This window comes from Bombina bombina, chromosome 3 (genome assembly GCF_027579735.1).
Source record: "Bombina bombina isolate aBomBom1 chromosome 3, aBomBom1.pri, whole genome shotgun sequence".
Taxonomy (NCBI): domain Eukaryota; kingdom Metazoa; phylum Chordata; class Amphibia; order Anura; family Bombinatoridae; genus Bombina; species Bombina bombina.
In genome coordinates this window covers 1,013,165,993-1,013,192,088 of record NC_069501.1, presented here as the reverse complement: position 1 = coordinate 1,013,192,088, position 26,096 = coordinate 1,013,165,993, and the positions used below count along the sequence as shown (strand labels likewise).

Genomic DNA, 26,096 nt, shown 5'->3' with positions numbered 1-26,096 from the left:
TTATTCATATTTTTTAATATTTAATATTTCAATAACACGCATTGAGGTAAGCAATTCTTTATGTGTGCTGATCCAACACTGCGTTAGACCTAAATTGCAAAACATGAAATACGTTTTACATTTCTATGTTCACATAGAATTTTTTTTAATTTTTATTATTAAATATATATTTAAATATATATTTCTATATATTTGACAATGTTAATGTGAAATAGATACCCACCCCTATATTTCTATAAGAATAGATTTGCAGGTATATGTATTATATATATAAATATAAATATGTATTTGCAATAACATTTTTCTGTATGTGAAGAACATTGGAATGTAAAATATTCATAACTCCTGTAGGGTGTTAGGTTTTTCTTCTGCGCTCTTTGTATTGACTTCTATGGAAAGAATACATTAACGTATTTGCCATATCGTGAAGTCCTTGCGTTAGCGCTCGTCAGGTTTAGCGGTTTTCGTTTTCCTGAAAACTTTTTACTTTCTACTTATTATATGCGCGCTGACGTGCGCAAAAATCTTACTTTTAGCAAAGTTTACGATCAAGTGCTAGTGCTAAATAGCGTACCACGTTTAATCTGGCCCTAAGTTGTTAGAGTGAAGGGGGTGTTCGCTGTGGATCTTTTGGTATTAGGAAAAGTAGTTCAGTGATTTTACTTTTTAACACCAGCAAGACACAAATAAAAAGTTATTTGAACCCTTGGATGTCAGATGCCAGAAACAAATATGAAACTGAAATATAACCCAAACACCTCCAAATGAAAAGCTAATCTTATTAAAGGGACATTAAAGTGCTGTGCACAAGTACAAAAGAATAGTAACTATTCAACATGTTATTGCATTTCATCCCGTTCCTGCAACTCTTTACAAATCAGTTCTCCTGTTTATATAACTTAAAATAGCCAGATACTGAAGCTCCGCCTCTTCATACTGGGCACCGCCATCTTGGAGCTCAGGTATTCTTACAGCCTGTGACAGAAGCAGTGCACACTCACAGATCAGTGATATTGCCCACATTTTTGTTTCAGGTTAGTGCGCATGATACATTATGTGAGCTTTACATTTTTGCTATTTTTACACAGTTTTACAGTAGCACAAAATATATTTAAAAACATCACTAAAAAATATAATATAGAGTATTAGAGCCACAGCAGAAATATACAACTCTTGCTTTATAACCTGAAGCACATTATACAGCTGTAAAAAATAGACAATATTACTGATCTGTGAGTGTGCACAGCCCCCAATACAAAGAGACGGCGCTTCAGTCAAGAATGAAGGCACTGCTGCATATTTATGTAACATAATGGGATAATTTAAGGATTTGCCTACTTTGGGCTGGGAGTCTTATACGTTTTGCAATAGGGCAGGAACCTGGTGTCGGGGCAATAGGAAGCTAATCCCTTGTAGTAAATACATTAAGGGAACACCTTGCACTTTGTAGGTTAAGGACGAATCCTTCAGGTGGGAATTAATCAGGGAAATCCTTTGCATAGTGGGAATTATTAGGATGGGTGAGTGCCTGTATTGTCATGTAGTAGGGAAATTTCTAGAGGGAAAGGGGCGTTCCAAGGAGATATAACATTATGGTGGAATATGCTGTATTAAGTGAGAATAAAATGTACACTGGCAGATCTGCCAGGATTCACTGAACTTGACACATGACTTGGAGTATGTAACAGGAATCACTGGCTGACATGCCTGTGACATATAACTCTGTAGCTTGTGGACAGGAGGCAGGTACCTCTGTAGCTCTCAGGCTGGAAGAAGGTAACTCTGTAGCTGTCAGGCTGGAGGCAGGTATCTCTGAAGCTGGCAGGCTGGAGGCAGGTACCTCTGTTGCTGGCAGGCTGGAGGCAGGTACCTCTGTTGCTGGCAGGCACCTCTGTTGCTGGCAGGCTGGATGCAGGTACCACTGTTGCTGGCAGGCTGGAGGCAGGTACCTCTGTTGCTGGCAGGCTGGAGGCAGGTACCACTGTTGCTGGCAGGCTGGAGGCAGGTACCTCTGCAGCTGGCAGGCTGGAGGCAAGTACCACTGTAGCTTGCAGGCTGAAGGCAGGTACCACTGTAGCTTGCAGGCTGAAGGCAGGTACCTCTGTAGCTGGCAGGCTGCAGGAAGGTACCTCTGTAGTTGTCAGGCTGGAGGCAGGTACCTCTGCAGCTGGCAGGCTGGAGGCAAGTACCACTGTAGCTTGCAGGCTGAAGGCAGGTACCACTTTGCAGGCTGAATTCAGGTACCACTGTAGCTTGCAGGCTGAAGGCAGGTACCTCTGTAGATGGCAGGCTGCAGGAAGGTACCTCTGTAGTTGGCAGGCTGCAGGCAGGTACCTCTGTAGCTTGCAGGCTGGAGGCAGGTACCCCTGTAGATGGCAGGCTGAAGGCAGGTACCTCTGTAGTTGTCAGGCTGAAGGCAGGTACCTCTGTAGCTGGCAGGCTGCAGGCAGGTACCTCTGTAGCTGGAAAGCTGGAGGCAGGTACCTCTGTAGATGGCAGGCTGGAGGCAGTTACCTCTAGATGGTAGGCTGGAGGCAGGTACCTCTGTAGTTTGCAGGCTGGAGGCATGTGCCTCTGTAGAAGGCAGGCAGGTAGAGTAGTCAGACTAGCCAGGGTCGGTATCCACAAAAGGCAAAACAAAGTCAAAAACAGGATCTACTAAGTATAGTCAGAAATAAAGCAGAAGGTCAGCAGTAGCTGGACAGCAGAAGCGCAAAATCTCAATCCTAACTTGTAGACAGCGTGAAGCCAAAAATAAGCAACTGGAAGTCAGAACTAAGATATCAACTGGAAAATAGTCAAAGTAAACTAACTAGGAAACAGAAGCACAGATCCTCTAGTGGCTCACAGCTAGAACACAGGGCTGGAAGCTAGAAGACCAAGGCTCGATCCCAGGCTTAGGCATGGAATATACAGGCTTTTCAACCTGTAATGTGATTGCTACACCCCTGAAATCACTATTTTGTTTCATTAATAGTGCACATTTGATATTTGGATTATGAAATCAGTAGATTAACGATGGAGATAATTATTTTAGGATGCAGCAATTCCGAATTTAAGAAGCATAAAGAAGTATTTTAGGATTGTGATTACTGGAAAAAACACACTGACAATATCATCCGATGTTGAGAAATCTGATGAACATAAATGCAATATTATGATCAACCCCTACATTTGTTAGACTGCTCAAATATGTAAACCGTATAGCAAGAAATCTTGGAAAAAAGAAAAACAGGTGTATCAAACACTTATGCAAGTATTAGCACAGACCTCTACATAAGTAAAGGATACACAGTCAAAGCAAAAGTGAGGCATTTCAGACAATACAGATAGAAAATGCAATACTGATGCCTAATATCTTTGAATGCAGACTTTTCAGTACCTACAGAAATGTGTTGCGTTAATGGGTCCGATTTATCAAATGGCGGGCGGACATGATTCTGCCCGACATCACTAAATGCCAAAAGCATACGATGTCGGCATTTATCATTGCACAATCATTTCTGGTGAAATGTTCGTGCAATGCAGCCCCCTGAACATTCTCGTATTGGCCGTTAGCAGGGGGTGTCAATTATCCCGATTGCCTTAAGACCGCTGCTTCTCAACTTCTGCTTCCGACGAGCCGGAAGGTTCGCGCAGAATAAGCAGCATCTGCTGCTTGGTAAATATACCCCATCAACTTAATATCATTAGGGTAATATTATAATTTACTTTTTTAATTTCCAAACACAGACGGCTAGATTTAGAGTTTGGCGTCAGCCGTCAAAACCAGCGTTAGAGGCTCCTAACGCTGGTTTTGGGCTACCGCTGGTATTTAGAGTCAGTCAGGAAAGGGTCTAACGCTCACTTTGCAGCCGCGACTTTTCCATACCGCAGATCCCCCTACGCCAATTGCGTATCCTATCTTTTCAATGGGATCTTTCTAACACCGGTATTTAGAGTCGTGGCTGAAGTGAGCGTTAGAAATCTAACGACAAAACTCCAGCCGCAGAAAAAAGCCAGGAGTTAAGAGCTTTTTGGGCTAACGCCGGTTCATAAAGCTCTTAACTACTGTGCTCTAAAGTACACTAACACCCATAAACTACCTATGTACCCCTAAACCGAGGCCCCCCACATCGCAACCACTCTATTATAATTTTTTAACCCCTAATCTGCCGACCGCACACCGCCGCAACCTACGTTATCCCTATGAACCCCTAATCTGCTGCCCCTAACACCGCCGACCCCTATATTATATTTATTAACCCCTAATCTGCTGCCCCCAACGTCGCCTCCACCTACCTACAATTATTAACCCCTAATCTGCCGACCGGACCTCACCGCTATTATAATAAATGTATTAACCCCTAATCCGCCTGACTCCTGCCTCAATAACCCTATAATAAATAGTATTAACCCCTAATCTGCCCTCCCTAACATCGCCGAAACCTAACTTCAAGTATTAACCCCTAATCTGCTGACCAGACCTCACCGCTACTCTAATAAATGTATTAACCCCTAGCGCTAAAAATCTAACGAAATAAATTAACTCTTATTAAATAAATTATTTCTAATTAAAGCTAAATACTTACCTGTAAAATAAATCCTAATATAGCTACAATATAAAGTATAATTATATTGTAGCTATTTTAGGATTAATATTTATTTTACAGGCAACTTTGTATTTATTTTAACCAGGTACAATAGCTATTAAATAGTTAATAACTATTTAATAGTTACCTAGTTAAAATAATTACAAAATTACCTGTAAAATAAATCCTAACCTAAGTTACAATTAAACCTAACACTACACTATCAATAAATTAATTAAATACAATACCTACAATTACCTACAATTAAACCTAACACTACACTATCAATAAATTAATTAAATACAATACCTACAAATAAATACACTTAAATAAACTAACTAAAGTACAAAAAATAAAAAAGAACTAAGTTACAAAAAATAAAAAAATATTTACAAACATTAGAAAAATATTACAACAATTTTAAACTAATTACACCTACTCTAAGCCCCCTAATAAAATAACAAAGACCCCCAAAATAAAAAAATGCCCTACCCTATTCTAAAATTAAAATAGAAAAGCTCTTTTACCTTACCAGCCCTTAAAAGGGCCGTTTGCGGGGCATGCCCCAAAGAATTCAGCTCTTTTGCCTGTAAAAAAAAACATACAATACCCCCCCCAACATTACAACCCACCACCCACATACCCCTAATCTAACCCAAACCCCCCTTAAATAAACCTAAAACCAAGCCCCTGAAGATCTCCCTACCTTGTCTTCACCACACCGGGTTCACCGATCGGTCCAGAAGAGGCTCCGAAGTCTTCATCCAAGCGGGAGCTGAAGAAGTCCATGATCCGACTGAAGTCTTCATCCAAGCGGGAGCTGAAGAGGTCCATGATCCGGCTGAAGTCTTCTATCAAGCGGCATCTTCAATCTTCTTTCTTCCGGATCCATGTTCATCCCGCTGACGCGGAACATCCATCTTCACCGACGACTTCCCGACGAATCACAGTTCCTTTAAATGACGTCATCCAAGATGGCGTCCCTCAAATTCCGATTGGCTGATAGGATTCTATCAGCCATTTGGAATTAAGGTAGGAAAATTCTGATTGGCTGATGGAATCAGCCAATCAGATTGAGCTCGCATTCTATTGGCTGTTCTGATCAGCCAATAGAATCCGAGCTCAATCTGATTGGCTGATTGGATCAGCCAATCGGATTGAACTTGAATCTGATTGGCTGATTCCATCAGCCAATCAGAATTTTCCTACCTTAATTCCGATTGGCTGATAGAATCCTATCAGCCAATCGGAATTCAAGGGACGCCATCTTGGATGACGTCCCTTAAAGGAACCGTCATTCGTCGGGAAGTCGCCTGTGAAGATGGATGTTCCGCGTCGGCGGGATGAACATGGATCCGGAAGAAAGAAGATTGAAGATGCCGCTTGATAGAAGACTTCAGCCGGATCATGGACCTTATCAGCTCCCGCTTGGATGAAGACTTCAGTCGGATCATGGACCTCTTCAGCTCCCGCTTGGATGAAGACTTCAGTCGGATCATGGACCTCTTCAGCTCCCGCTTGGATGAAGACTTCAGCCGGATCATGGACATCTTCAGCCCCCGCTTGGGCTTGGATGAAGACTTCGGAGCCTCTTCTGGACCGATCGGTGAACCCGGTGTGGTGAAGACAAGGTAGGGAGATCTTCAGGGGCTTAGTGTTAGGTTTATTTAAGGGGGGTTTGGGTTAGATTAGGGGTATGTGGGTGGTGGGTTGTAATGTTGGGGGGGGTATTGTATGTTTTTTTTTAACAGGCAAAAGAGCTGAATTCTTTGGGGCATGCCCCGCAAACGGCCCTTTTAAGGGCTGGTAAGGTAAAAGAGCTTTTCTATTTTAATTTTAGAATAGGGTAGGGCATTTTTTTTTATTTTGGGGGTCTTTGTTATTTTATTAGGGGGCTTAGAGTAGGTGTAATTAGTTTAAAATTGTTGAAATATTTTTCTAATGTTTGTAAATATTTTTTTATTTTTTGTAACTTAGTTCTTTTTTATTTTTTGTACTTTAGTTAGTTTATTTAATTGTATTTATTTGTAGGTATTGTATTTAATTAATTTATTGATAGTGTAGTGTTAGGTTTAATTGTAGGTAATTGTAGGTATTTTATTTAATTAATTTATTGATAGTGTAGTGTTAGGTTTAATTGTAACTTAGGTTAGGATTTATTTTACAGGTAATTTTGTAATTATTTTAACTAGGTAACTATTAAATAGTTATTAACTATTTAATAGCTATTGTACCTGGTTAAAATAAATACAAAGTTGCCTGTAAAATAAATATTAATCCTAATATAGCTACAATATAATTATAATTATATTGTAGCTATTTTAGGATTTATTTTACAGGTTAGTATTTAGCTTTAAATAGGAATAATTTATTTAATAAGAGTTAATTTATTTCGTTAGATTTAAATTATATTTAATTTAGGGGGGTGTTAGTGTTAAGGTTAGACTTAGCTTTAGGGGTTAATAAATGTATTAGAGTAGCGGTGAGGTCCGGTCGGCAGATTAGGGGTTAATACTTGAAGTTAGATGTCGGTGATGTTAGGGAGGGCAGATTAGGGGTTAATACTATTTATTATAGGGTTATTGAGGCGGGAGTCAGGCGGATTAGGGGTTAATACATTTATTATAGTAGCGGTGAGGTCCGGTCGGCAGATTAGGGGTTAATAATTGTAGGTAGCTGGCGGCGACGTTGGGGGCGGCAGATTAGGGGTTAATAAATATAATATAGGGGTCGGCGGTGTTAGGGGCAGCAGATTAGGGGTTCATAGGGATAACGTAGGTTGCGGCGGTGTACGGAGCGGCAGATTAGGCAGATTAGGGGTTAAAAAATATATGCAGGGGTCAGCGATAGCGGGGGCAGCAGATTAGGGGTTAATAAATTTAAGACTAGGGGTGTTTTGCACCACTTGTAATCTGGCCCATAGTAGGAAATACTGTATAGACATCACATAATTTATTGCTTCCATTTTAAAAAAACCCCAAAAAGGTCTGTACCTTATGCAGTGAAACCTGTATGCTAAACAACCACTAAGTGGAGTGCTATAGAAAACAAAGGGTGCGCTATCAATATTATGGCCTCCCTCAGAATAGTGCACATCTGGTATTGCAAGTGAATGGTAAAACAGAATTACCCAAGAATGTTTAGTGCAGACGGCATCTCTTAATGCACCCCATACTTTCAATGTATAGCTCTGTTGCACTAAACATCAGTATTAGGGCTAGAATGAAAGTATAGCAAAACATGTAAAACATTTTAAAATAAAATATTACACACAGATATATAGTCCAACACCTTGCCATGTATCATATAATCATATAATATCATATAATGTTAAACACTGTTCACACCACTTTTATTATTTGAAAAAAATAAATATTATAACTTTCGCCTAGATTACAAGTTCTGCGTTAGCCTTAAAAAGCAGCGTTAAGGGGTCCTAACGCTGCTTTTTAACGCCTGCTGGTATTACGAGTATGGCAGGTACAGGTGTACCGCTCACTTTTCTTCCGCGACTTTTGGCTACCACAAATCCCCTTACGGCAATTTGCGTATCCTATCTTTTTTAATGGGATTTGCCTAATGCCGGTATTACGAGTCTTGGAAGAAGTGAGCGGTACAGCCTCTACCTCCAAGTCTCCTACCGCATTTAAAAGTCAGTAGTTAAGAGTTTTATGGTCTAATGCCGGAACATAAAGCTCTTAACTACCGTGCTACAAAGTACACTAACACCCATAAACTACCTATGAACCCCTAAACCGAGGCCCCCCACATCGCAAACACTATAATAAAATTATTTAACCCCTAATCTGCCGACCGGACACCGCAGCCACCTACATTATAGCTATGAACCCCTAATCTGCTGTCCCTAACATCGCTGACACCTATATTATATTTATTAACCCCTAATTTGCCGCCCCCCCCCACGTAGCCGCCACCTACCTACACTTATTAACCCCGAATCTGCCGACCGGACATCGCCACCACTATAATAAATGTATTAACCCCTAAACCGCCGCAATCCCGCCTCGCAAACACTATATTAAATTTTATTAAACCCTAATCTGCCCCCCCCCAATGTCGCTGCAACCTACCTACAATTATTAACCCCTAATCTGCTGCACCCAACGTCGCCGCTACTATAATAAAGTTATTAACCCCTAAACCTAAGTCTAACCCTAACACCCCTTAAGTTAAATATAATTTAAAGAAATCTAAATAAATTTACTATAATTAAATAAATTATTCCTATTTAAAAATAAATACTTACCTATAAAATAAACCCTAATATAGCTACAATATAACTATTAGTTACATTTTAGCTATTTTATGATTTATATTTATTTTACAGGAACTTTGGATTTATTTTAACTATTTAATAGCTACCTAGTTAAAATAATTACAAAATTACCTGTAAAATCAATCCTAACCTAAGTTACAAATACACCTAACACTACACTATCAATAAATTAATGAAATAAATTACCTACAATGATCTAAACTAAAATACAATTAAATAAACTAAACTATATTACAAAACCCCCCCACTAAATTACAAAAAATAAAAAAAATTACAAGAATTTTAATCTAATTACACCTAATTTAAGCCCCCTAATAAAATAAAAAAGCCCCCCAAAATAATAAAATTCCCTACCCTATACTAAATTACAAAAGTAATCAGCTCTTTTATCAGCCCTTAAAAGGGCTTTTTGCGGGGCATTTTCCCAAAGTAATCAGCTCTTTTACCTGTAAAATAAAACACAAGACCCCCCCCAACATTACAACCCACACACCCCTACTCTAAAACCCACCCGATCCCCCCTTAAAAAAACCTAACACTACCCCATTGAAGATCACCCTACCTTGAGCCGTGTTCACCCAGCCGGGCATCGATAGGCCAGAATAGGACATCCGGAGCGACAGAAGTCTTCATCCGATCGGGGCAGAAGAGGTCCTTCATTCGTCGTTAGTCATCGGGAAGAAGAGGATGCCCCGCGTCGGATGTCTTGAAGATGGACCCGCTCCGCGCCGGATGGATGAAGATAGAAGATGCCGCTTGGATGAAAACTTCTGCTGGATGGAGGACCTCTTCTGCTCCGATCGGATGAAGACTTCTGCCGCTCCGGATGTCCTATTCTGGCCCATCGGTGCCCAGCTGGGTGAACGCGGCTCAAGGTAGGGTGATCTTCAATGGGGTAGTGTTAGGTTTTGTTTAAGGGGGGATCGGGTGGGCTTTAGAGTAGGGGTGTGTGGGTGGTGGGTTGTAATGTTGGGGGGATCTTGTATTTTATTTCTTTGGGGCAGTGCCCCGCAAAAAGCCCTTTTAAGGGCTGGTAGAAGAGCTGATTACTTTTGTAAATTAGTATAGGGTAGGAAATTTTATTATTTTGGGGGGCTTTTTATTTTATTAGGGGGTTTAGATTAGGTGTAATTAGATTAAAATTCTTGTAATTTTTTTTATTTTTTGTAATTTAGTGTTTGTTTTTTTGTAATATAGTTTAGTTTATTTAATTGTATTTTAGTTTATATCATTGTAGGTCATTTATTTATTGATAGTGTAGTGTTAGGTGTATTTGTAACTTAGGTTCAGATTTATTTTGCAGGTAATTTTGTAATTATTTTAACTAGGTAGCTATTAAATAGTTATTAACTATTTAACAGCTATTGTACCTAGTTAAAATAAATACAAAGTTGCCTATAAAATAAATATAAATCCTAAAATAGCTACAATATAACTAATAGTTATATTGTAGCTATATTAGGGTTTATTTTATAGGTAAGTATTTATTTTTAAATAGGAATAATTTATTTAATTGTAGTAATTTTATTTAGATTTATTTAAATTATATTTAAGTTAGGGGGGTTAGGGTTAGGGTTAGACTAAGGTTTAGGGGTTAATAACTTTATTATAGTAGCGGCAACGTTGGGGGTGGCAGATTAGGGGTTAATAATTGTAGGTAGGTGGCGGCGATGTTAGGGAGGGCAGATTAGGGGTTAATAAAATTTATTATAGTGTTTGCGAGGTGGGATTGCGACGGTTTAGGGGTTAATACATTTATTATAGTGGCGGCGATGTCCGGTTGGCAGATTAGGGGTTAATAAGTGTACGTAGGTGGCGGCGACGTTGGGGGTGGAAGATTAGGGGTTAATGAATATAATATAGGTGTCGGCGATGTTGGGGGCAGCAGATTAGGGGTTCATAGGGATAATGTAGGTGGCGGCGGTGTCCGGAGCGGCAGATTAGGGATTAATAGTATAATGCAGGTGTCAGCGATAGCGGGGGCAGCAGATTAGGGGTTAATAAGTGTAAGATTAGGGGTGTTTAGACTTGGGGTTCATGTTAGGGTGTTAGGTGTAGACTTAGAAAGTGTTTCCCCATAGGAAACATTGGGGCTGCGTTAGGAGCTGAACGCTGCTTTTTTGCAGGTGTTAGGTTTTTTTTCATCCAGCTCAGCCCCATTGTATCCTATGGGGAAATCGTGCACGAGCACGTTTTTCCAGCTTACCACTACCGTAAGCAACGCTGGTATTGAGGCTAGAAGTGCAGCTAAATTTGGCTCAACGCTCACTTTTCTGAGGCTAACGCAGCCATTCAGAAAACTCGTAATACCAGCGTTGGCTTAAGGGAGCGCTGTAAAAAAAAAGGAGCGTTAGCCCCGCAGGTTTTTACCGACAAAATTTGTAATCTAGGCGTTTGTTCTTAAAGGGACAGTCAACACCAGAATTTTTGTTGTTTTAAAAGATAGATAATCCCTTAATTACCAATTCCCCAGTTTTGCATAACCAACACAGTTATAATTATACACGTTTTACCTCTGTAATTACCTTGTATCTAAGCCTCAGCAGATTGCCCCCTCATTTCAGTGCTTTTGACAGACTTGCATTTTAGCCAATCAGAGCTGTCTCCATGGTAAAGTCACGTGCAAGAGCTCAATGTTATCTATATGAAACACGTGAACTAATGCCCTCTAGTGGTGAAAAACTATCAAAATGCATTTAGATTAAAGGCAGCCTTCAATTAGCATATGAACCTCCTAGGTTTAGCTTTCAACTAAGAACACCAAGCAAAAGAACAAAGCAAAATTGGTGATAAAAGTAAATTGGAAAGTTGTTTAAAATGAAATGCCCTATTTGAAACATGAAAGTTTTTTTTGGACTTGACTGTCCCTTTAATTCAGAAGAGAATGCTATTCTTATTAATATATATATGTATGGATATATAGATAAAGAAATAAATATTATATAGAAATAACATTTTCTTCTGAGTCAAGAACAAAGGTATTTAATTTATTTCTTAATGCACCTTCCAATGTAGCAGACTTTGACCTAGTGCACCCATAGAAGTGTATAAGGTGAGGAAGTTAGTAAGGGCGTGCTATCCAAGCTCCAGTTGTTAGCGTGCCTGAGGCTTTCACTCAAGCGCAACCATTTTACTTTCAACTTGTAATATGAGCAAAAGAATAAGAGCGATATTTATTTAACGTAAACGATATTAGTGCTCAACTGTGCTAATATTTGTGCCTTCCAGTTGCAATCTAGGCCAATATAAATAAATAATTTACTTTTTTTTTTGCTAGAACCAGGAGAAATATTTACTGTGTGCTTTGTATGCATGATAAGGAGCTTATATCAATGTTTTCATGACTAATCAATAAATATAATGCTGTAAATCTGTGAGTTGCTGTATGTTGCTGTGTGCTACTTGCTTAGAACATACTAAAGGGATACTAAACACATTTTTCTTTAATTATTCAGATAGAGCATGAGATTTTAAGCAACTTTCTAATTTACTCCAATTATGAAATTTTCTTCGTTCTCTTTATTTGAAAAGCAGGAATGTAAAGTTTAGAGCTGGCCCATTTTAGGTTCAGCACCCTGGATAGTGCTTGCTTATTGGTGGCTACATTTAGCCACCAATCAGCAAGCACTACCCAGGTGCTGAACCAAAAATGGGATACCTAAGCTTTACATTCCTGCTTTTCAAATAAAGATAGCAAGAGAACGACAAAAAATTATAATAGGAGTAAATTAGAAAGTTGCTTATAACTGCATGCTCTATCTGAATCATGCAAGAAAGAAAAAAATTGTATCCCTTTAAGAAATGAAACTTATCTAACCTTCATCAGAGTTAAAAGAGATTGCACATTAGTTTGCTAGTGACTGATTTATTTTCTTTTGGGAAATGCAGAGGAGAAATTGGACTTAAGCAGTAGTGAATGGGAAGATATTCATGTCATCACAGGTGCTCTGAAAATGTTCCTCCGTGAACTCCCTGAACCAGTCATCCCGTACAACATGTTTGAGCAGTTTGTTACAGCCGTCCGTGAGTATATATCTGTATAGATTTCATCAAGCAATAACAATAAATGGATAAATGGAATTGCCCTTAGTTGAGCAATAATGTTGAGCAATAACTAAATGTATCCCCCAAGACATTGTATTGTATGACTGATCAGATTTCATTATAAAAGATGCAAGCTCCTTCAGTTAAGGTGTTGGAAAACATCAAGGTTCAGGGTACTTAGAAGTCCTAGGAGTCTTTCTTTTTATATTTACAAACTTTAGCTTCACTGGTAGGATAGTTTCCGTGGTTATTATGTCAGTGGTAAAGCTATGGAAGATATTCATTTGTATAGACTCTTCTGCTCAGGCTACCTCAGAAATCAACATTGTTGGAGAAGAACATTGGGAGACGGATTATCACACTTTAAAGGGATAGTAAACACCGAAAATGTTATTGTTTAAAAAGATCGATAATCCCTTTATTTACCATTCCCCAGTTTTGCATGACCAACACTGTTATAGAAATATACTTTTTACCTCTGTAATTACCTTGTGTCTATGCTTCTGCAGACTGCCTCCTTATCTTTTGACAGACTTGCATTTCAGCCAATTAGTGCTGACTTTTAAATAACTCCACAGGCGTGAGCATAATGTTATTTAACCCTTTAAGGACACAGCTTTCAGTTTGCTCAATTGTTTTATGACGGAAAAATTCCGTCATATGTCCTTAAGAGGTTAATATGAAACACATGAACTAACGTGCTCTAGCTGTGAAAAACTGTCAAATGCATTGAGATACGAGGTGGCCTTCAAGGCCTTAGAAATAAGTATATGAGCCTACCTAGATGACAAAAGTAAATTATAAAGTTGTTTAACCCTTTGAGTGCTAAGCACTTTCCCACCTGGGTGCTAATATTTTCTGTCTTTTTTTATTTTTTTTATTTTTGAAAGAAAATGTTTTTTTTGTTTGTTTTTTTACAGACCCCCCCCCCCCACTGTTGGAAAGGTTAGGCAATTACCTTTCCAACAGTGGGTCTTGGAGGTCTGTAGCTGCTTAGATGCCTAAGATACAGGCTTCTAAGCAGCATGCCCCCTCCTCCTATACTTAACATTGTTAAGTATAAATAAAGTTGCAGGGTGACGTCATCACGTCATTGCGCGTGACGTCACTGCGCATCACGTGAAGCCCCGGCAATGCCTGTCACTCTACAGGCACAATCGCCGGGGTAGGAGCGGTTAGGAGCCCCCAGATCTCCCTCAAGGTGGGAGAGTGCTCGTGACGGCTCTGAGACGTCATTAGCACCAGAGTGAGAAACTCTGTGACGGCTCAGAGCCGTCATTAGCACTCAAAGGGTTAAAATGACATGCCCTTTCTGAATCATGAAGTTTAATTTGGACTTTACTATCCCTTTAAGCATCTTGTTCTATGATAAAAGGAGACAGATAAGATTAATCTGTGTTATTCAATATTGCAAATGAGTACTTTACAAAACGTTTATATAGTGATTTTTATACAAAATTAAAGTCTAAGGGGATTTTTGTAAATAAATAATTTGATATGCATTTCTAAAGGATTGTAATTCTTTTGTATTATAGTTCATTCTCTACCAGGGTCATTTATTTTTTCATGGTTTTGTATTGCTGTTGGGCCTGCCCCATTGGAGTTACAGCTTCCTAGCTTTTGTGTTACAGATTTCATCTCTCTTAACAGGTGTGAGTCTTACTCAGATGGTGATTGACATGACATAGGTATTCCTATGGAAGATGTATTTTCAGCAGTCATAATGGATTTTTCATATATTTAAATCCCCCTCTTGCCCCCCGTACTATGGACACCCATAGTTGTAGGGGCTATTTAAAAATGTACATTTGGCAGGAAAACATTTAATAACCATGGGTTGCCCTTATACTGATAAAGGGAATCATAAAGAACTGCACCCTAGCCTAGGCACTCAGAAACAATTAAAAAAGAAAATTTTTCAAGAAATAAAGTTTTAAGACTAACATTTTTAATATACATCTACTATTGTCATTACAGAAATCTCTGATGTCACAGAGAGAATCCATTCCATAAAAATGTTGGTTGGAAATCTCCCTTTACCTAACTATGATACTCTGAAGTACATAATATGTCATTTAAAGAGGTAAGAGATCGGTGGGAGATACAGGTGAACAAGGATTTTAAAAATTTTGGTTTGTAGATATTGAGAAAATATTAGTTCTTTTCAGAACGCTGTAATAAGGGTTGCCACCTTTCTAGATAAAAGAAATTCAGGCCATGCTCATTAGCATACATTTGCATAAATAATTATACAGCAAAACTCAGAAACTAAAGCTGCTAGGGCTGATTTTAAATGACCTTAGTTTATAATTAGATTCTAACACACTTAGAACAAGTTTCACTATGATGGGACCTTCATTTTTACCTTTATTCTTTATTTTCTAAATTAATCTGAACCTTAAAAATTACTGGCCATGGCCTAGTTTCCATTGTGGTGGTAAATTGTGGAAACTGGTAATAAAAACATTTATCTCAATTAAAGTCTATGGAGATTTTTTATGTTACCACCAGTTTCCAAACTTTACTACCTCAATGGAATCTAGGCCGTGTCGGTAAAGTACCAGCTAAGTGGCAACCATTACTGTAATCTCTAACAAAATGTATTCAAACCCTTGCGTCATATGGATGTAGGTACACAGAACACAGTCCATAATGCGTATGTGAGCTCGGGTTCACATTGCTTGGAAGCATTGCGCTCACAAGAGCGTGCTTCCATAGGCTCAGATGGGAGCCTCGTTCTGATGCCGTCAGAGATAGACTCAGAACCTAAGCCTAGCGCAGGGGGTAAATAGCGCAGCAATGGCAGCAGCTATAAACATATATGTATATGATTATATACATATATATTTATGTGTTAATATGTGTATATACACATATTAACACGTGAATATATATGTATTTAAGCATATACATATATATTTACAGGGAGCACACAGTTTCCATAGACCGCAATGTAAAGGCACTTTTCAGTGCCGTTTTTTCTCAAACACCCCACTCCAGCCAACTTCACCCCAAAAATATTGCCTAGTGCAGTTACTATCTTTCGGCTAGATTACGAGTCTTGCGTTATGAGTAAAAAAGCAGCGTTAAGGCTCATAACGCTGATTTTTTACTACCGCTGCTATTACGAGTCTTGTAGGTACAGCTGTTCCGCACACTTTTTTGGCCGTACCGCAAATCAACTTACGCAAATTTCGTAAAGTCTTTTTTTCAATGGGACTTCCATTGCGCCGGTATTACAAGCTTTTTTTAAGGCCAAAAAGTGAGCGGTACAGCCTATCCCGCAAGATTCATAACGCATTCTAAAGTCAGTAGTTATGAGTTTTACACTACAAAGCCATAGCATAAAACTCATAACTAAAGTGCTAAAAACGACACTAACACCCATAAACTACCTATTAACCCCTAAACCGAGGCCCTCCCGCATCGCAAACACTAAAATAAAATTATTAACCCCTAATCTGCTGCTCCCGACATCGCCACCACTATAATAAACATATTAACCCCTAAACCGCCACACTCCTGCCTTGCAAACACTATTATTAACCCTTAATCTGCTGTCCCTAACATCACCTACCTACATTTATTAACCCCTAATCTTCCGCCCCCAACGTCGCCACCAATATATTAAATTTATTAACTTCTAAACCTAAGTCTAACCCTAACCCTAACACCTCCTAACTTAAATATAATTAAAATAAATCTAAATAAAACCTACTATTAATAACTAAATAATTCCTATTTAAAACTAAATACTTACCTGTAAAATAAACCCTAAGCTAACTACAATATAACTAATAGTTACATTGTATCTAGCTTAGGGTTTATTTTTATTTTACAGGCAAGTTTGTATTTATTTTAACTAGGTAGAATAGTTACTAAATAGTTATTAACTATTTACTAACTACCTAGCTAAAATAAATACAAATTTACCTGTAAAATAAAACCTAACCTGAGTTACACTAACACCTAACCTTACGCTACAATTAAATAAATTACCTAAATTAAATACAATTACATAAATTAAATACAATTACCTAAATTAGAAAAAACAAACAAACAAACAAACACTAAATTACACAAAATAAAAAACAAATTACAAGATACTTAAACTATTTACACCTAATCTAATAGCCCTATCAAAATAAAAAAAGCCCCCCCAAAATAAAAAAAAAAACCCTAGCCTAAACTAAACTACCAAAAGGGCTTTTTGCGGGGCATTGCCCCAAAGAAATCAGCTCTTTTACCTGAAAAAAAAAATACAAACAACCCCCCCCAACAGTAAAACCCACCACCCACACAACCAACCCCCCAAATAAAACCCTAACTAAAAAACCTAAGCTTCCCATTGCCCTGAAAAGGGCATTTGGATGGGCATTGCCCTTAAAAGGGCATTTAGCTCTATTGCGGCCCTAACCTAAAAATAAAACCCACCCAATAAACCCTTAAAAAAAACCTAACACTAACCCCCTGAAGATCCACTTACAGTTTTGAAGATCCGACATCCATCCTCAACGAAGCCGGGAAAAGTCCTCAACGAAGCGGCAAGAAGTCCTCAACGAAGCCGGGAGAAGTCTTCATCCATGCCGGCAGAAGTGGTCCTCCAGACGGGCAGAAATCTTCATACAGACGGCTGGCTGATTGCATCAGCCAATAGGATTTTGTCAACCTTAATTCTGATTGGCTGATAGAATTCTATCAGCCAATTGCAATCTAAGGGACGCCATCTTGGATAACGTCATTTAAAGGAACATTCATTCGGGAAGAAGACTTTGTTGGAAGAGGATACTCCGCGCCAGATGTCTTGAAGATGGACCCGCGCCGCGCCGGATGGATGAAGATAGAAGATGCCGTCTGGATGAATACTTCTGCCCGTCTGTAGGACCACTTCTCCCGGCTTGGATGAAGACTTCTCCCGGCCTCATTGAGGACTTCTTGTCACTACGTTGAGGACTTCTCCCGGCTTCGTTGAGGATGGATGTCGGATGTTCAAAACTGTAAGTGGATCTTCAGTGGGTTAGTGTTAGGTTTTTTTTAAGGGTTTATTGGGTGGGTTTTATTTTAGGTTAGGGTTTGGGCCACAATAGAGCTAAATGCCCTTTTAAGGACAATGCCCATCCAAATGCCCTTTTCAGGGCAATGGGAAGCTTGTTTTTTTTTAGTTAGGGTTTTATTTGGGGGGTTGGTTGTAAAGGTGGTGGGTTTTACTGTTGAGGGGATTGTTTGTATTTTGTTTTTTTACAGGTAAAAGAGCAATGCCCCGCAAAAGGCCCTTTTAAGGGCTATTGGTAGTTTAGTTTAGGCTAGGTTTTTTTTTTTTTGGGGGGGGGCTTTTTTATTTTGATAGGGCTATTAGATTAGGTGTAATTAGTTTAAATATTTGATAATTTCTTTTTTATTTTGTGTAATTTAGTGGGTTTTTTGTAATTAAGGTAATTGTTTTAATTTATGTAATTGTATTTAATTTAATTTAGGTAATTTATTTAAATGTAGTGTAAGGTTAGGTGTTAGTGTAAAACAGGTTAGGTTTTATTTTACAGGTAAATTTGTATTTATTTTAGCTAGGTAGTTAGTAAATAGTTAATAACTATTTAGTAACTATTCTACCTAGTTAAAATAAATACCAACTTGCCTGTAAAATAAAAATAAACCCTAAGCTAGATACAATGTAACTATTAGTTATATTGTAGCTATCTTAGGGTTTATTTTATAGGTAAGTATTTAGTTTTAAATAGGAATAATTTAGGTAATGATAGTAATTTTTATTTAGATTTATTTTAATTATATTTAAGTTAGGGTTAGACTTAGGTTTAGGGGTTATTAAATTTAGAATAGTGGCGGCGACATTGGGGGCGGCAGATTAGGGGTTGATAAATGTAGGTAGGTTGCGGCGACATTGCGGGAGGGAGATTAGGGGTTAATAAATATAATGTAGATGTCAGCGATGTTGGGGGCAGCAGATTAGAGGTTAACAAGTATAATGTAGGTGGCGGCGATGTCCGGAGCGGCAGATTAGGGATTATTAAGTATAATGTAGGTGTCGGCGATGTTGGCTGCGGCAGATTAGGGGTTAATAAGTATAAGATTAGGGGTATTTAGACTCGGGGTTCATGTTAGGGTGTTAGGTGTAAATATAAATGTTGTTTCTCCATAGGAATCAATGGGGCAGCATTACAGAGCTTTACGCTGCTTTTTTGCAGGTTTTTTTTTCAGCCGGCTCTCCCCATTGATGTCTATGGGGAAATCGTGCACGAGCACGTACAAACAGCTCACCGCTGACTTAAGCAGTGCTGGTATTGAAGTGCGGTATGGAGCACAATTTTGTTCTACGCTCACTTCTTGCCTTTTAACGCCGGGTTTATAAAAACCTGTAATACAAGCGCTGTAGGTAAGTGAACGGTGACAATAACGTGCAAGTTAGTACCGCACCCTCATAACGCAAAACTTGTAATCTAGCCGTTTATTTTTTAATAAAATGCAAATTTTGAGGGCATTTGGGGCACTTTTAGAAAATTAACCATTTATCTAATCTCTGGTTAATTTTACAAGTGCTTATTGCTACCGCAAGCTTGTAATGGCTGGTCAATTATCGCGCACCCGCAAATGGGCAAATTTGCCTGTTTGCGGGCGCGCAATAATTTAGCGATCCACTTGTAATCTAGCCCTTAATGTCATATAATACATCACTGACAATATATAAATTTAATGTCATATAATACTTATTTATCTCAATTAAAGTCTATGGAGATATTTTATGTTACCACCAGTTTCCAAACTTTACCACCTCAATGGAATCTAGGCATGTGTCAGTAAAATACCAGCTAAGTGGCAACCATTACTGTAATCTCTAACAAAATGTATTCAACCTCTTGCATTATATGGACGTAGGTACACAGTACACAGTCCGTAATGCAAATGTGAGCTTGGGTTCACATTGCTTGGAAGCATTGCATGCACAAGAGCGTGCTTCCATAGGCTCCAATAGGAGCCTCGTTCTGATGCCGTCAGAGATAGACTCAGAACCTAAGCCTAGTGCAGGGGGTAAATAGCAAAGCGATGGCATCAACTATAAACATATATGTATATGATTATATACATATATATTTATGTGTTAATATGTGTATATACACATATTAACACATGAATAACATAATTTATGTAAGAATTTACCTGATAAATTCATTTCTTTCATATTGGCAAGAGTCCATGAACTAGTGACATAGGGGATATACAATCCTACCAGTAGGCGCAAAGTTTCCCAAACCTCAAAATGCCTATAAATACACGCCTCACCACACCCACAATTCAGTTTAACGAATAGCCAAGCAGTGGAGTGATAAAGAAAGGAGTAGAAAGCATCAACAAAGGAAATTTGGAAATAATTGTGCTTTATACAAAAAAATCATAACCACCATAAAAAGGGTGGGCCTCATATGAAATAAATGAATTTATCAGGTAAGTTCTTACATAAATTATGTTTTCTTTCATGTAATTGGCAAGAGTCCATGAGCTAGTGACATATGGGATATCAATACCCAAGATGTGGAGTCTTCCACTCAAGAGTCACTAGAGAGGGAGGGAATAAAAATAAAAACAGCCATATTCCACTGAAAAAATTAATCCACAACCCAAAAAAATAAGTTTATTTCATTTTTGAAAGGAAAAAAATTAAAACAAAAGCAGAAGAATCAAACTGAAACAGCTGCCTGAAGAACTTTATCAAAAACTGCTTCCGAAGAAGCAAATACATCAAAACGGTAGAATTTAGTAAATGTATGCAAAGAGGACCAAGTCGCCGCTTTGCAAATCTGATCAACTGAAGCTTCATTCTTAAAAGCCCACGAAGTGGAGACTGATCTAGTAGAATGAGCTGTAATTCTCTGAGGCAGGGCCTGACCCGACTCCAAATAAGCTTGATGAATCAAAAGTTTCAACCAAGAAGCCAAGGAAATAGCAGAAGGCTTCTGACCTTTCCTAGGACCAGAAAATAAAACAAATAGACTGGAAGTCTTCCTAAAATCTTTAGTAGCTTCCACATAATATTTCAAAGCTCTTACCACATCCAAAGAATGTAAGGATCTCTCCAAAGAATTCTTAGGATTAGGACATAAGGAAGGGACAACAATTTCTCTACTAATGTTGTTAGAATTCACAACCTTAGGTAAAAATTGAAAAGAGTCTGCAAAACTGCCTTATCTTGATGAAAAATCAGAAAAGGAGACTCACAAGAAAGATCAGATAGCTCAGAAACTCTTCTAGCAGAAGGGATAGCCAAAAGGAACAACACTTTCCAAGAAAGTAGTTTAATGTCCAAAGAATGCATATGCTCAAATCGAGGAGCCTGTAAAGCCTTCAGAACCAAATTAAGACTCCAAGGAGGAGAAATTGATTTAATGACAGGCTTAATACGAACTAAAGCCTGTACAAAACAGTGAATATCAGGAAGTATAGCAATCTTTCTGTGAAACAAAACAGAAAGAGCGGAGATTTGACCTTTCAAGGAACTTGCAGACAAACCCTTATCCAAACCATCCTGAAGGAACTTTAAAATCCTAGGAATTCTAAAAGAATGCCAGGAGAATTTATGAGAACACCATGAAATGTAAGTCTTCCAAACTCTATAATAAATCTTTCTAGAGACAGATTTACGCGAGCTTGTAACATAGTATTAATCACTGAGTCAGAGAAACCTCTATGATTTAGAACTAATCGTTCAATTTCCATACCTTCAAATTTAATGATTTGAGATCCTGATGGAAAAACAGACCTTGAGATAGTAGGTCCGGCTGTAACGGAAGTGGCCAAGGCGGGCAACTGGACATCCGAACCAGATCCGCATACCAAAACCTGTGTGGCCATGCTGGAGCCACCAGCAACACAAAAGACTGTTCCATGATGATTTTGGAGATCACTCTTGGAAGGAGAACTAGAGGCGGGAAGATGTAAGCAGGATGATAACACCAAGGAAGTGTCAGTGCATCCACTGCTTCCGCCTGAACATCCCTGGACCTGGACAGGTATCTGGGAAGTTTCTTGTTTAGATGAAAGGCCATGAGATCTATCTCTGGAAGACCCCACATCTGAACAATCTGAGAAAACACATCTGGATGGAGAGACCACTCCCCTGGATGTAAAGTCTGGCGGCTGAGATAATCTGCCTCCCAATTGTCTACACCTGGGATATGCACCACAGAGATTAGACAGGAGCTGGATTCCGCCCAAGCAAGTATCCGAGATACTTCTTTCATAGCTTGGGGACTGTGAGTCCCACCCTGATGATTGACATAAGCCACAGTTGTGATATTGTCTGTCTGAAAACAAATGAATGGTTCTCTCTTTAGCAGAGGCCAAAACTGAAGAGCCCTGAGAATTGCACGGAGTTCTAAAATATTTATTGGTAATCTCGCCTCTTGAGATTTCCAAACCCCTTGTGCTGTCAGAGATCCCCAAACAGCTCCCCAACCTGAAAGACTCGCATCTGTTGAGATTACAGTCCAGGTTGGCCAAACAAAAGAAGCCCCTTGAACCAAACGATGGTGATCTATCCACCATGTCAGAGAGTGTCATACATTGGGATTCAAGGATATTAATTGTGATATCTTTGTATAATCCCTGCACCATTGATTCAGCATGCAAAGCTGTAGAGGTCTCATGTGAAAACGAGCAAAGGGGATCGCGTCCGATGCTGCAGTCATGTGACCTAAAACTTCCATGCACATAGCCACTGAAGGGAATGACTGAGACTGAAGGTGCTGGCATGCTGCGACCAATTTTAAACGTCTCTTGTCTGTTAGAGACAGAGTCATGGACACTGAATCTATCTGGAAGCCTAAAAAGGTGACCCTTGTCTGAGGAATCAAGAAACTTTTTGGTAAATTGATCCTCCAACCATGTATCCGAAGAAACAACACTAGTTGATTTGTGTGAGATTTTGCAGTATGTAAAGACTGAGCTAGTACCAAGATATCATCCAAATAAGGAAACACTGCAATACCATGTTCTCTGATTACAGATAATAGGGCACCCAGAACCTTTGAAAAGATCCTTGGAGCTGTTGCTAGGCCAAATGGAAGAGCAACAAATTGGTAATGCTTGTCTAGAAAAGAGAATCTCAGAAACTGATAGTGTTCTGGATGAATCAGAATATGAAAGTATGCATCCTGCAAGTCTATTGTGGACATATAATGTCCTCGCTGAACAAAAGGCAGAATAGCCCTTATAGTCACCATCTTGAAAGTTGGTACTCTTACATAACGATTCAAAATTTTCAGATCCAGAACTGGTCTGAATAAATTTTCTTTCTTTGGTACAATGAATAGGTTTGAATAAAACCCCAAACCTTGTTCCTGAGGAGGAACTGGCATGATTACCCCTGAAGACTCCAGGTCTGAAATACAGTTCAGAAAAGCCTGAGCTTTTACTGGATTTACAGGGATGCGTGAGAGAAAAAATCTTCTCACAGGAGGTTTTACTTTGAATCCTATTCGATACCCTTGAGAGACAATGCTCTGAATCCAATGATTTTGGACAGATTTTATCAAAAAATCCTTGAAAAACCTTAATCTGCCTCCTACCAGCTGAGCTGGAATGAGGGCCGCACCTTCATGCAGACTTAGGGGCAGACTTTGGTTTCCTAAATGGCTTGGATTTATTCCAGTTTGAGGAAGGCTTCCAATTGGAAACAGATTCCTTGGAGGAGGATTGAGTTTTTGTTCCTTATTCTGACGAAAGGAACGAAAACGGTTAGAAGCCTTAGATTTACCCTTAGGTTTTTTTATCCTGAGGCAGAAAAACTCATTTTCCTCCAGTGATAGTTGAAATAATAAAATACAACTGAGAACCAAATAAATTATTACCTTGGAAAGAAAGAGATAGTAATCTAGATTTAGATGTCATATCAGCATTCCAAGATTTAAGCCACAAAGTTCTTCTAGCTAATACAGCTAAAGACATGGATCTAACATCAGTTTTGATAATATAAAAAATGGCATCACAAATAAAATGATTAGCATGTTGCAGTAAGTGAGTAATGCTAGATATGTCAGGATCCAATTCTCGTTGCGCTAAATTCTCCAACCAAAAAGTTGAGGCAGCCGCAACATCAGCCAAAGAAATAGCAGGTCTGAGAAGATGACCTGAATATAAATAGGCCTTCCTTAGATAAGATTCAAGCTTCCTATCTAAAGGATCCTTAAAGGAAGTACTATCTTCCATAGGAATAGTGGTACGTTTAGCAAGAGTAGAAATAGCCCCATCAACTTTGGGGATTTTTTTCCAAAACTCTATAGATTTTGCTGGTAAAGGATACAATTTTTTAAACGTTGAAGAAGGAATAAAATAAGTACCTGGCTTATTCCATTCCCTAGAAATCATATCAGAAATAGCCTCAGGAATAGGAAAAACCCCTGGGGAAACCACAGGAGGTTTAAAAACAGCATTTAAACGTTTATTAGACTGAACGTCAATAGGACTGGTTACCTCAATATCCAAAGTAATTAACACTTCTTTTAATAAAGAACGCATATACTCTATTTTAAATAAATAAGTAGATTTGTCAGTGTCAATGTCTGAGGAAGGATCTTCTGAATCACATAGATCCTCATTAGAAGAGGATAAATTATTATGTTGCTGGTCATTTGAAATTTCATCAGCTAAATGAGAAGTTTTAAAAGACCTTTAACATTTATTAGAAGGTGGAAATGCAGACAAAGCCTTCAGAATAGAATCAGAAACAAATTCTTTAAAATTTACAGGTATATCATGTACATTAGAAGTTGAAGGAACTGCAACTGGCAATGTACTATTACTGATGGAAACACTATCTGCATGTAAAAGTTTATCATGACAACTATTACAAATGACATTTGGTGGAATAATTTCTACACTTTTACAACAAATGCACTTAGCTTTGATAGACCCGATGTCAGACAGCAATGTTCCAGGAGAAACTTCTGAGACAGGATCAGATTGGGACATCTTGCTCAATGTGTTTCAGGAATGGGAAAAAATGCAAAAGCATAGGCCTCTGATAGAGAAAAAAGCAAGAGGCAAACATCAATGGGGTATTGAAATAATGAAAAAAATTTGGCGCCAAGTATGACGTACAACGTAACGTAAACTTTTTTGGCGCCAAAAATAACCAGAAATGACACACTTGCGTCACTAATGACGCCACCGTGTGAAAGGTCTCGGTGCCACGTATGACGCCGGAAATGACGAAGTTGCGTCATAAACGTATTTTTTCGCTCCAAAAATATTTTCGCGCCAAGAATGACGCAATAAAGTTTAGCATTTGACGCACCAGCAGGCCTAATACCCGCAATAGAAAAAAGTAGTCAATTGAAAAAAAGACTAAACCCCAGGTAAGAAATACATTTCTTAAAATGTTTAAATTCCTCAAATATGAAACTGACAGTCTGCTGAAGGAAATACATGAACCTGACTCATGGCAAATATAAGTACAATACATATATTTAGAATTTTATATAAATGCATAAAGTGCCAAACCATAGCTGGGGTGCCTTAAGTAATAAAAAACATACTTACCAAAAGACACCCATCCACATATAGCAGATAGCCAAACCAGTACTAAAACAGTTATTAGTAGAGGTAATGGTAAATTGAGAGCATATCGTCGATCTGAAAAGGGAGGTAGGAGATGAATCTCTACGACCGATAACAGAGAACTTATGAAATAGACCCCCGTTAGGGAAATCATCGTATTCAAATAAGTGATACTCCCTTCACGTCTCTCTGACATTCGCTGTACTCTGAGAGGAATCGGGCTTCAACAATGCTGAGAAGCGCATATCAACGTAGAAATCTTAGCACAAACTTACTTCACCACCTCCATAGGAGGCAAAGTTTGTAAAACTGAATTGTGAGTGTGGTGAGGGGTGTATTTATAGGCATTTTGAGGTTTGGGAAACTTTGCCCCTCCTGGTAGGATTGTATATCCCCTATGTCACTAGCTCATGGACTCTTGCCAATTACATGAAAGAAATATATGTATTTAAGCATATACATATCTATTTACAGGGAACACACAGTTTCCATAGACCGCAATGTAAAGGCACTTTTCAGTGCCGTTTTTTCTCAAACACCCCACTCCAGCCAACTTTACCCCAAAAATACTGCCTAGTGCAGTTACTATCATTCGGCTAGATTACGAGTTTTGTGGTAAG

The 26,096-nt window shown here is 38.6% G+C and overlaps 1 protein-coding gene across 3 annotated transcripts in view; it reads left to right on the top strand.

The window, feature by feature from the left end:
- Positions 1-26,096, top strand: part of ARHGAP9 (Rho GTPase activating protein 9) — a 343,366-nt gene that overhangs the window by 289,354 nt on the left and 27,916 nt on the right. For all 3 annotated transcript variants that reach the window (XM_053708184.1, XM_053708185.1, XM_053708186.1), the window contains 2 exons: positions 12,757-12,891; positions 14,890-14,995. In XM_053708184.1, the coding sequence (XP_053564159.1) occupies positions 12,757-12,891; positions 14,890-14,995 (241 nt within the window). The remainder of the gene's footprint in view (positions 1-12,756; positions 12,892-14,889; positions 14,996-26,096) is intronic.